General features: G+C 46.4%; 1 protein-coding gene across 1 annotated transcript in view; it reads right to left on the bottom strand.

Annotated features, from left to right (window-relative positions):
- Positions 1-6,897, bottom strand: part of LOC124162347 — a 494,698-nt gene extending 487,801 nt beyond the window's left edge. The window contains exon 1 of the mRNA XM_046538856.1: positions 3,068-6,897. Within this exon, the coding sequence (XP_046394812.1) occupies positions 3,068-4,095 (1,028 nt within the window). The 5' untranslated portion in view covers positions 4,096-6,897. The remainder of the gene's footprint in view (positions 1-3,067) is intronic.
- Positions 6,898-12,742: the final 5,845 nt, after the last annotated feature.

Raw genomic sequence — 12,742 nt, 5'->3', positions numbered from 1 at the left:
CCATGAAAATATTTCAGCTTTAGTCTAGAGTAAATGGTGAAAAGAAAATATTGGACATTTTCCAATTGCTTTCTCTTCAGCATCCGATGATAAGTCTCTCCCAACATGCCTAGAGCTCACGGATTAAGAAAAGACTTTTTCTGATAATTTAACAACATACATCCATATGCGATTTTGATTGAAACTACATATTATAGACACATACTATAAGCACATTAGTAATTTGAAGTCACGCACGTGCGCACTCAGTTACCGTGAGTTGGCCGAGAATTGCAGTGAGGTCAAATTATTAATTATTCATGCCAGTTGGCTTGAAACTCGAGTTAGGGAGCGATTCTGACATACTAAGATCAAAGCCATTATTTCGATTTTCTGCGTGTCTATCATGGCGAACTCGATGGCCGGCGAGGCCGTGACGTAGATGCTAAATAATATTACACTGCTCTTCCCTGATTTCTTCATAATGGTTCGTAATGTTCTATCGAAAGCAAAGCATAACATTTGAATCAAAATTTAAATACTTTCCCACACGTTTACAAATTCTACCAGTGATTTCCATTATATTTAAGAGATGGTAAAAATGTAATCCCTGCGATTAAATTAGACATAATTTACAACAAAGTCTATTAAATCACGTCGCTTTTTCCTCATACGACAGTGATTATTTCACTTCTGAAGAATATACTCTATCACATTCAGTTTGTGGTTTCAGCTGTACGTAGGTAAAAGCCGGCCATTTCAGCATCGTGTGTCTACCAAAGAATGATGAAATTATACATTAAAAACAAGCTAAATTTTAAATAACTCAACTATGGGAATTCAATCGCATTGAGGTAAAAATATTCGTTTGTCTTCGGTAAAGCAACCATGCTCTCTGATTTTGACCTCATCAACCAAGTTAAGGAGATAAAGAGACTCCAGACTTTGGTTCAAGTTCAATTGGAGTTATTTCAACAGACGAATACCGGCTAACTTGTCAAAAGAATTGTGTTATAAGGAAACCATAAGGCTGTGAATATTTAAGATTCTTGCAGTAAGCGGGCTAGATTCTAATACCTGTAACACATCAGTATGACACACTCATCACAGCAAACAATGAAGTAGTTATCAACGATCATATACCCAGCAGTTATTTTGTAGAGTCAATATTTATCGTTACCGTAACAAAATCTATGTTCCTTTAACAAGAATCCATTTTCATCGGGCAACGCCTCAAGCTGTCAAGAAAATATTGCAAATTTCTGCAAAGATAAAGACACATAATTCAATGCTTGAGGAACAATTTGACGGGACTGTTTCTTAATTGAAAAAGATGGTAGATGTGGGATCTTAAATTTGAAATAACCCAGCTGAAGTTAAATATTCTATTCAAAGCAAAGATGGTGACGGAATTCAAACCCATAGTCCCAACGGTTCATTTTCATCAGAGGTGTGCGAAACAATTGGGAAAAATTAGATTGAGAATTTTATGGAAACTTCCGAACTCATATAATTTCCATGCAAATCGCATCACCTTAATTAATGAGGAAATGGAATCATAGAAACTTCAAGACAAGAGATAGATGATGAGATCATATATTTTCTATGCAAATCACACTAACTTAATTAATAAGGAAATGGAGTCCTAGAACTTCAAGACAAGAGGTAGATAATAAAAATGGAAGGGAATTATGAGAACCAACGAAAAATTTTTAATCCATTTGAATGCGATGGTGGTTGGCGTAACATGGTGAAACTCCTTCATGATGCACAAAGGTTAAGAAAAGACTTAGCTGTTTCACAAAATAAAATATATTTGCGATCATCAGATGATGATACGCTGTATCGAAACCGGTCGCAAATATATTTTATTTTGTGAAACAGCTAATTATTTTCTTAACCTTTGTGCATCATTAATCCATTTGGTAAAAAAAAGTTCTATAAAATTTCAAATCCAAACTCAATAAGCTACAACAATCAGTAAATTGATTGAAGGATGAATTCTTAGGAGAAAGAACGCGCAGAATGCATTTGAAGAACCATGTCCCACTCTCCAATTTGCATTCCAAGCTCTTAGTTCTAAGGATTGGTATGGAGATGGAATGGTTCACCAATAAATTTATATTTCATGCAGAATAAAGACCAGTCATGACCTGACCGTAATATAACCGTCATTCCGACATTTCAAGCAAATACTTGAAAACAACAACGAAAACGCTGAAAGCTGTCCTCATTCGTCTCTCAAAGCTTTTAACTAATAAAACAGTACATTTCTGCATGCAATTGGTTAATTTACGCTGCATAGAGCCGAGAAGTGATTTGAATATTATGTAATTAAACGTTTTTGAGAGAAAATAGAACGATTCTCCCTTTCTCCAGTATACACAAAGGAGGTATCTTATGTAAAATGATTCCATTATAAAAAGTCTATCAGTTTGAAAACAAAAGATACTTTCACCACCGACTGGTTGAATAAGCGATGTTTCATCACATTCACGGCTTTGCTATGGAGCATACCATTGTAAAAGAGCCGGATATTGCCGTGCATTAACTTAATTTGAGAGGAATAAAATAATTTATGAATCAAGAATATCAAGATGTTAAGGATGTTACATAAATAAAATAGTTAATTCTTGCAAATGTCGGAGTACTTTTTTCTAGCTAGAGCCATGAATTGCAGCGAATACATGAAAACAAATGTGGAATGCCAACTATCAAAGAGCAGTCGAATAAACAACCAGTATCATCACATAAGTGACATCACGCGGCATGCCACATTTTCATATGACGGAAGTGGTCATGTGTTACCTTAATTATAGCAGAAAAATCGCAGTATTTTGATATGCCATGAGTGGAAACAATTTTAATGAGAATTCCCTCAAGGGCATGAAGCAAATGGATTCACACGGAAAGAGACTTGCTTAAAATTAATTTATGTAGCATTTAAAACATATAGGGTGTTAACATTACTTCTGGTTGTATTACAAGGGTGTACTTCAGAAATACCCTTTTGAAGGGCCGAACTCAATTGGATTCCCATACATCTCTCAAAGAACATAAACAAAGTAGAAGGATTTGTGGGACCTACCTGTCGACTACGCCGTCGCCGAGGGAGAGCTCCGTGCCGGCGGTGCAGTTGCCCCCGAGGGCGTGCTGTTGCTGCGACTCCACTATCCGCAGGAAGCGACTCACTATGTCGTCCTTTCCCGCCTTCCACCCCTGCACGCCGCCCCCAGCGCCCTCCTCCTCCCCATCGGCCTCCACTCCATCTTCGTCCACGGCCTCATCACCCTCTACCGCCGAGTGCAACAGCCCGGGGCGCCGCCGACCGCCCTCCGCATCCAAGTCCTCCTCCGCCCCCAGAACTCCGTCCCACATCATGTCCTCCACGCCCAACTCACGGGCGTCCCCCACCACCGGCCCGTCGCCCACCGCCTCCTCCTTACCGTCTTCCTCGGGGGCGGGTATCCCCATACCGAAGCCCATCGTCACCCGGTGAGGAGACGGAGGATTGGTGGTCGTGGTGGTGGTAGTGGTGCTGCTGATACTGATGTCCTCGAGGGATGCCGAGGTGGTGTTACCACCACTACTGCCGGTAGTGTTCTTTGGGGTATCGGGGAGAGGCGGCGGCGGCGGTTCGGCGGCTCGTCCGGAGGGCACGTCGGGGAAGAAAGCTCCCGTCCACCGCTGCGCGCCCAGAGTGCGGGTGGGGATCCAATCGGCCTCCGAAGCCCTCTCGCCGCCGCCATCCTCGTCTCCCACCACCAATCCCCTGCGGGACATCTTGCGCCACCGCGTATGCAACCTCCACTTGCGGTGGCGCAGGTGGGAGGCCTCCATCGCCGCCCCCGGGGGCAGGTCCAGCGGAAAACCAGCACTTCCACTATCCCTCGCGGAACGCAGCAACTCAACTTGTCCACCCTCCACCTCCGACACTTCCTCCTCATCTTCCTTCGCGTCCAGCGGGGACTTGAGCGCACCATTAGGTCTTTGGTCCGTCCCCGTCTCGGGAAGAGCCGGCACGGAGTCCTGAGAAGACGGGTTGGGGCTGGACGGGTAGAGGGGAACACAGGAGAGGAAACACGCGAGGAAAAGCGGGAGGTGGCGTGGATTCATATCTCGCTGTGGGTCTGGGTTGTCGGGCTAAGTTTCCGCTCCACCACCAAGCACAAACACGGCACACGCTCTCTTCCTCACTCCCTCCCTCTCGTAATCTCACAGTGCACGTGCACCTTTCGGTCCTAGGAGACCCTCGCACTCCTGTTGCGGCTGTGCTGGAGGGCTCTAATTCGCATGGCGGCCGTGTCCGGTCGCAATGGATGAGGAATCTCCGCTGCGCTGTGAGTCGCGGGCGTCCGTCCGCTCGGGCACCGGCGGCAGCGCGCAGGAGGAACCGAGCGTCCTCTTGCGGAAGCGACGGCGAATAAAGGGGATGTAGCGATAGGAAGGCACGCTCGCGTGCCTCATGGCCCTCGGACAAAATGAGCTGCTCGGCGAGAGGTGGGATTCACTTTATTTTTCTCTATACAAACATCGGGGTCTGCAAATAACGGGGCGATGGTGGGGCTCTAGAGTAGGATCTAGGGAGGGCGTGGAATGGGTTGGGAAATTTATTTACCGTGCCAAATTCGTTTACATCGCCACGCGGAAAAATCCCTTGTTTGACCCTCGCATCAAACTAAAAAAAATAAGATGGATACAGGCGGGCGATATTTACGTCACCCGGTAGCAGATTGAAACGTTCCCTACCGAAGGCATTCTCCTTTTTATATATATCCCTCGTATTTCTTTCTGATCGTTAGGCAGGCGTCTGCTTATACGGGCGAAAAAAGGATCAAGGGAAGAAGACGGTGCTGTCAAAAGATCATGACAGCGGCGGCGATGTATGCGGCACTCCTTTTGTCTGGAATGATAACCAACTTGGTTGGAATATAACGATCTATTTAGTATTCAGATCATCATTTCGTCATGTAATTCACTGAGGAGCCACTTTGGGGAGATTAGCGCGAGGCCGCGGGGTGAGGCACAAATCATTTGGCGACCCGAGACCTCATCAGCGCGAGATACGTAGCCAAACTCGATATCCATGACACAGTGGGTGAGAAATGGTTGAAGACGGCGAATGCACGAGGGGCTGAGAGATTAATGATCTTCCACGGAAAGGGATCAAGAGGCGAGATGAAATTAGATGGAAAGAGAAGATGAAGGAGAGGAGAGAATATAAGTGGGATAAATGAAATTGAGGATGGAATCCTAGACGTGGAGATGAAATTTTCCGGAGACTCAAAAAACGCTCAAGGACAGAGTTATGACTTCACTCATAAGTTAAACCCAGATTACTTAACTGAGCGCAACCAGGCGCTTCCGTCTACATTTAAGTGAATTATGATTAATGGATAGCCTTCTAACTTTGCTTTTACCCTCTTAAGAGGAGAGCGGACAGTAATTATAGATAATGAAGGAGAACACATAATTAGCCAAAGAACATATTTTTTTATCCTCTTACGCTTTAGGAAAGCAAGTTCAAAGTTGATTTTTAAAAATTTCCCTTAGTAAGACGAGAAGAAGGAATTTAGCGAGTTTAAGGGATATTTTTCTCCTCTTTTGCGATATTTAATCGTCCCACAGCCCTCCTTGTTTTCCCTTTTTGAATAACCTTTATTAAAGATGCACCCTCAGCGAGGAAGTGCAGATTTTTCTTTCGGAAAACTGCGGGTGCTCGTGAAAAATGAAAGGTTCCGCCATTAGATGAGCACGAAAAACTGAAAAGGCGCCCTTAGGCTGATGGGATCGGAATCCCAGCAGGCGGAAAACATCATTAGTGGCTAATTAGTTGGGCCTTTCGAGGGATAGACCACAGATGGCGTAACACCCCGACGTCGAAGGTATTCCGAAAATCTCGCAAACAAAAACGGGTCCGAGGAAAGAAGAGAGAGGGAAAGGACGAGATGATGATATGTAAATAAGAAGAAAGGGCCTAGGCCTGTCGATCCGAATGCGTAGAGTTCGGGCACTCTTGCACAGCCTGCCGATGAACAATATCCACCAAGAGATGCCTTAAAGGCAAAACAAATTACCCGCAGGACTGCACAAACATGCTTGTTCTCTTAAGATTCATTTACGTACACCTATGTATCTACTAATGCTATTTATACATAACCTACTGGCGAGCGATATCCGACACGATCCTTTGAAGGAAAACTGAATTGCCTTTAGGATCTCAGTTATGCGCGTCGTTGAGCAGGATTAAAGCATGAATACCTAAGCATCTGTAGCTATTTATACATATTTATTACACTATTAAGTATCCCTCCAGGAGGAGAAGATGAGTATATGATGGCATCAATAAACAAAACTTTGATGCCTTTACGCACGCATCAACAAACAAAACGGTGATGCCTGTCGAGAGATTGCCTGCCGGAGCGAGCTTTCGTCGTCTAAAAAGGCTTAAGGGACCCTTAGGGGTCATTAACTCGCGCGAAAGTAAAAGCCGGCAGGGGATCCGCGATAATTATAAAGTGTCGGGAGAGTGCGGAAGGTGGCCGAAAATTGGCCGAGGGAAGGAAAAATCCTTCCCTCGTGCTCCTGAGGTCAGGCGGAGAGGAGAGGCGGAAGGAAGGTCAGCCCAACGAGGCTCGGGATATGCGACGTGGGCGGCCCGATGATGAGAGGGAGGATGAAGAAAAAAACACAGCAATTCCCTTCGAAGCCCGGGGATAACAAATGGGACGACGCAAAAACCGGAGCGCACGCCGACCGTGGAATGTTTTAAGTGTGTTCGAGAGAAAGGGGGAGAGAGGAGAGCGGTCAGCGAGCAAGGACGCTCCCGAGTAGCGAAACGGTGATTGAGTTCAATTCATTTGCGTCCGATGGGGACGAGACGCAGGAGGGGGGGGGGGAGAGCGGGGAGGGGAGGAGGGTGGGGGCGCGGGATTATGGGAAGGTCCCGATGGGAGAGAGAGAGGGGGGGCACTCACATACACACACGAGGCGAGCGGAGGCTGCGGTGGCTCTCGGGCGGTGTGGGGATGGATGCGATATCTGGCGTCCGCCCTCACTCGAAGGGGACCCTTGGGTTGGGATGGGCTGGAATGCGGTGGGAGGAAGGGGCGGAGAGGGGATTTTAGGTGTGGTGTGGCGGTGCGGCCGCCGCCGCCTCCGGCCTACTCCCGCTACTTCGAAAGGAAAGGCCCCGAGAAGGAGACGCACATGGGAAGTGGGAAATGGACTTTGCTCCGAGGTTTTAGAGATTTCCCGTTGTCGTAGGGTGGGTGGGAGGGCGCTTGGGGAGAGAGAGAGAGAGAGAGTGGAGGAAGGGGCTTTCGGGGCGAGTTCGATCGAAGATGAAATGCTTGCAGTGGGCGGGGGAAATGGGCGGGTGGGGTAAGGGAGTACACGAGAGAGAGAGAGGAGGGGTGGGGGGAGAGAGAAATTTAGCAAGGAGGGATCTTCAGGGTTGAGGGGGAGGAGGGATGAATAGAGGGTACAGGATGCTACAGAGAGAGGAAGAGGGGTTTGCAATTGAGCTGGGCCTTGTCTCTGATCTCGGCTATTTCCTCCGCTCGACCAAGGGATTTTTGATGAGAAAGCGGAACGTTAAGGAGATAGGAGAGGATCAGTGAAGGGAAGGGAAGTGGAGAGAGAGGAAGTGTAGCGGAGGTGGAAGGAATTTTGAAAGGGGCGCACGGGAATAGACACTGTGGAAAGGAACTCGGTCGGGAGGGCAGTGGATTTATGGGGATCGGTGGAAGGGCACACACAGTATGTGCGATTGTGCGCCGAGGGAAAAGGGGGAGAGCGGAGAGTTTAATAAGCGGGCGAGGAGAAGAGATATTGCACGGGTTGTTCTCTCCGAGAGAGAGGGGAAAACAGTCATGGGATGCGCTGGAGAGAGAGAGAGTGGAGAAAAAATTAAGTGGGGCCGGAGAGGGCAATTAGGGGAATTCTCGCTTCGCAGGGGAGGAAGGAGGAGGAACGCGGAGATGTGGAGAGCGGAGATGTATGACCACTTTCACGCTTCCGAAATCCTTTAATATTTCTCTTCCGCCCTTTCCCTCAATGTTCTTCCGCAGAAAAGAGAGAGATGAACTAAGATTTGAAGGACCGGCGAGATACTCGACTTCACAGCGTATCTTGCTAGGCAGCGGCGTCGGTCGCGGGCGCCGCGGAACGGGAGGCAGTATCGCGGGTCGTGCCGCGCTCCGCGAGAACGGTCCGCGGCACCGGCAAACGCCGAGCTCGGTTGGGTCTTCGCGCGTAAGGCGGCGGGGAATCGCCGCGAAACTATATCGTGCCCGGAAGAAATCCTTGAGGCACACCTTGCCCTGAGGAAGCGCTCGTCTGAAAACTGGGAGACTGTCCACACCACACCGCGATGATGATCCGCGAAATATTTCGCGCTAAGCCGTCACCAGCGCGAACGATTGGATATCACAAATTTTTGGGAATGTGATTAGTCAGAACCCTTCTGTATCCTTTGAGGGAACTTGAATAATACGTCATTAATCCTTCACCAATGAGGTGTGAATTCCTCCACACCCTCGTGAAACTCAAAACGAGTCCACCACACAGAGGGATTTGTGATCCTATTCACCCACGTGGACCGTTTCACTTCCAAGTGTCCATCAAAAGTCCCGACGGTGTAGATATAATTGGAGCAACGCCACTAAAAGGCTCCTCCTTTCATAGATGACCGGAAGGCGGAAACAGCCGGCAACCGAGGTTCCGCCTGCCGTGCAAACTTCTCAGCGTTCCTCCCCGCTCCTTTTCACGCCCTCCCCGGCACGCGTGAGGAAGCAGTTGCGGAGCAGCACGCGCGGCCGTTTCGCGCAGAGGCTGTGGGTACACTGCGAGGAGGAGACGGGTGCCGGAGCGCTGACTTCTCCCCGCTTGACTATTCGACACATGCCGAACGGAGCGCTCGCTACTAGGGGAGTGCACGGGGGATATAGGTGGCGGAGGAAGCGGCAATGGACGGAGGAGGAGAGGACGGTAGCGACGGCGCAGGGGAACCAGGGAACGCGGGAAAGGGCGGTTAAAGGGTCCGCGGGGGAGGGGAGCGGCAAGGGCGCGGAGGAGAGAGAGAGAGCGGAGGGCGAGAAAAAGGTAAAGCGCAGGAGAGGGCGAGGGAGCGGCAATTATTGTTTAAGCCATTTCGCCGGCCAAGCTTTTGCACGGAGTATTTTTCAGATCAGACGGACATGTCCCCCTCTCGAATTGAACTTCCATTTACCATTCATATTGAGGATTACTTTAAAAAAATATTTATCGGTAGATATATCCATTTATCGCTTTTAGCATATACCGTCCCACAAAGCCGCATGGCTTGTCAGAGGGTTCCACGCATTTACGTACGATGCGGCAAATTGCATAAAGGCATAAAAAACAATAAACAACAAATTATATTAATGAAACTTGGGAAAATTAAGTACAGAGAATACATTTAGGAATTCCAACTTTCGAAGACACAAGCAATTCGTTTCAATCTTTCTACTAAGGCTATTCCCTGACTACCTTCTCACTTACCTAACATTCTACACTCAAAAACGGTTGTAAATTTCGTTTTTTTTCAATGGGAATCTTCGTGTTGTTACTTATGTTAAAAACAAAATGCGCCCTTATATATAACATGGCTCAATATGACACCGAATATGGCTTGGAAGACATATCATTAGTCAGACTATAGGATGAAATGGGTAACGTTGTGGATAAAAATAGAATGTTTTTTAAGTATTCCACCGATAGAGGAAGGAAGGCATTTTACAAATCACTCCGACTTTCCCCTCTAAAATTTACCTTTCTTTACATTCAAATTTAAGGACGATTGCCCGTCATTCTATCAAAAAATCCTATATTTTTTCTCTCCTCTCTTTGATACCTAACATGCCGCTCTCAACCACGGTTTAAAATCTTCATCCACGCTCAAAATCAGTACTCACTCGCACTATCCAAACCCTCTCCCTCCTCCGTATCTCCATAAGTTTCTTTTTCTTTTCACAATGCCTGTTCACATTATTGACCTTTGAAAAAAATCCCTGCCCCAAGATGCGAAGGCAAGTTCAATTCTTCGATTGCCAGATCAAGGGTTAATTTCCTAACGTTAATAAATTGGAATTTCACCTATTTTTACGCTGCAGTTTTGTGATAAATCACACTTCCTCGTTCCCCTCCCCCTTATTCCACCTTCTTCAATCTCCTTCTCACCCAAATTTCGAACGCGTGGGAGCAGGAGGGATGGTGGAAAGCCTTCTTGCCTCAGCGGATCGTTGCGTGTACCCTCGCATGTGGACGGTAATTTCGGCAAAAAGGCCTCTTCTGAGGAGAAGTGGGAGGATGGGGAAAGGTTTTCGGTGGAAAGTTTAAGTGAAAGCACCGTGTGTGCATGCCTCCAAACTACGGGCGAGTATAGATGCGTGGATTGGTGCCGTCGGAGTTGCTGCATATGTGAGGGAGGCTGTGCGGGAGGCTGCAAGGTGCGACGCTTGGGGAGGATCCAAGGGTTTTTTTAAAGGGTTCGGGACGAGCAAAAGGGGCGTGCGAAGGGTTAAGCCCTGGGGGATGAAGATGGACGGATAGGAGAGGTGGGTGGACGGGGACAAGGGGAGCGAAGAGATAGCGGACGGAGTGAAGTGATGGGCGAAGCATGGATGCGGACGTGGGGTTCCGGGCCGTTGTGTGTTGTGAGGAACGCAGATGGTGCTTTGTGGCGTGTAAGGAAGCGGCACAGAGAGAGACGGGACGTGGGGATGTGAGGGAGGAGACCTCGGCGGCGGGTGCGGAGGCTGGCCAAATGGTTTTCCGGACACAGAGGCACCCACACCTCTTTCTTTTCACGCGAGTTGCAGACATAGGTATCCTTGGAGACCCCTGTTCCTCCATTCATGATTCGGATTAGGGCTGAGCAAGTGCTTCGAACTCGAATCCAACGCATTTCGGATCGATTCACAAGGGGAATCGGACCGCTTTGCTGAATCCTGGTTAAGACGGCTGAGTTGACTGTCGTATTGTCGCAACAATGACACAAAAACAATATTTCGCGGATATTATCTACGAAGCAGTGTCCAAAAGTCTACTACATCGATTCGTGATGGCAGCAGTGGACAAACAATGAAATAATATTTACAAAAAAGGAATTTTTTCATCGCTACTGTTTTGTTAGAAAATATGGTTAAATTTTGGCTTACGATACTGAAAAATGGCAAGCTGTGGCTACAATTTTACCGAAGTAATAAAATCAACGCAGTCAATTGCGATCTATTCACATCCATCAATTCACACTGTGTTCAATGTTATTCTGCTTCAACTTCGTTAATTCAGCGAATCAAGTTTAACCGCATCCACTGTTGATTCGTACTCTCATATTACATAAGTCAACTACGATTTGTTAACTCTGATCAACTAAAATTATGGGTTATTCAAATTATACTCGGATACTACTCTATTAAAAGGACTCGTAAGCGTAAATCTATCCGATTAAGCAGAGCTGCACGCGTGACAACATTTAAGAGATATCGCCTATGAAAAAATCAAATTTTCAATTCTTGAAAATCAAACAATGTCAATCTGATTCGAAAAGCCAACGAATCAGACTGTTTTCATAGCAGAAGAACAAAAGTATTCGCATCTGAAGGATTTTATTTCTATTTTCGAAATAATCCATTCGCTAATTAACGCTGGAAATCCATAGCGGCGAATTAACGTCCCATTGTAGAGAATTCCCTTCTCTGGTAAGCTATTCTCTGAATAACCTTCAATAAAATTTTCGCAAACTCAGGATATGGATTTATATTTTGATTATTTTACTTATATTTCTACTTTTCTCAAAACCAAATCTTGTCTATTTCATTTCGATTCAATAGTAATAATGTACTGTTACATAATATTTCTGAATATTTAATAAATTGTAATCGGTTTCATTCAAAATTTAAGTCCCTAATTCCTCGATTATGGCCTCAAAAAAAGAAATAGCTAATAAATAAACAGAATACTGAATTGATTGCATTTTGAGTTACTTGGCGGGAGAGCATTACATGTTCTGCCCAAAGAGTACATCCATCTTCAAGAAATATGTAAGTCTCACAAAATACTGTGACCACAAGAGATAATTTTAGGATCATCTAACGATACGCACAACTTCAAAATTGATCCTTCCGGCAATAAAAGGAATCCAAAAATTCGCTTTTGTTTGGCCGAGTTTCACTTCTCAAAGACATAAGTGCCAAGATGACTTAGAACGTAACCTCTTAACAGAGTAGACGCTTAACTTAAGCTGAGGTCGCATCGAAACCTACACGGGATTATAAAACTATACCTAAAGTTTGGACCAAGGCTCGCTCAAGTCAATGACAGAAGAGGAGACTCCTATACCGGGTTTCACTCATTCCTTCTCCTTGAAACTTCCTCACTCAAATAATCCTCTTGAAACTCAAGACGACAATGCTCGCAACCTCTTCCTCATGGCTCCGACGCTGCAAATATTATATATTGAGCATAAATTTCGAAGAGGTCGCTCTTCCTGGGAGCCAGGCTTAAAATCTGGGAGGGAAGACATACGTCTGGGACACGCGAAAGCAGTTTTGAGCTTCCGGAGAATCATACGAGTATTACATTAGAGGAATCCCAAGCGAAGGATGCTGAGGAAACCTAGGGGACAGACGGACAGAAAAACGGCTCAATTGAACCAAATGAGATGGAGACAGTTGGTTCCTTGGGTGTGGTTGTCTGTGCGTGTGTTCGTGTGTGTGCGAAAGGAGTGGAGGTTCCA

Source organism: Ischnura elegans, chromosome 1 (genome assembly GCF_921293095.1).
Source record: "Ischnura elegans chromosome 1, ioIscEleg1.1, whole genome shotgun sequence".
In the NCBI taxonomy this organism is placed as follows: Eukaryota; Metazoa; Arthropoda; class Insecta; order Odonata; family Coenagrionidae; genus Ischnura; species Ischnura elegans.
This window is presented reverse-complemented; position numbering and strand designations above follow the sequence as displayed.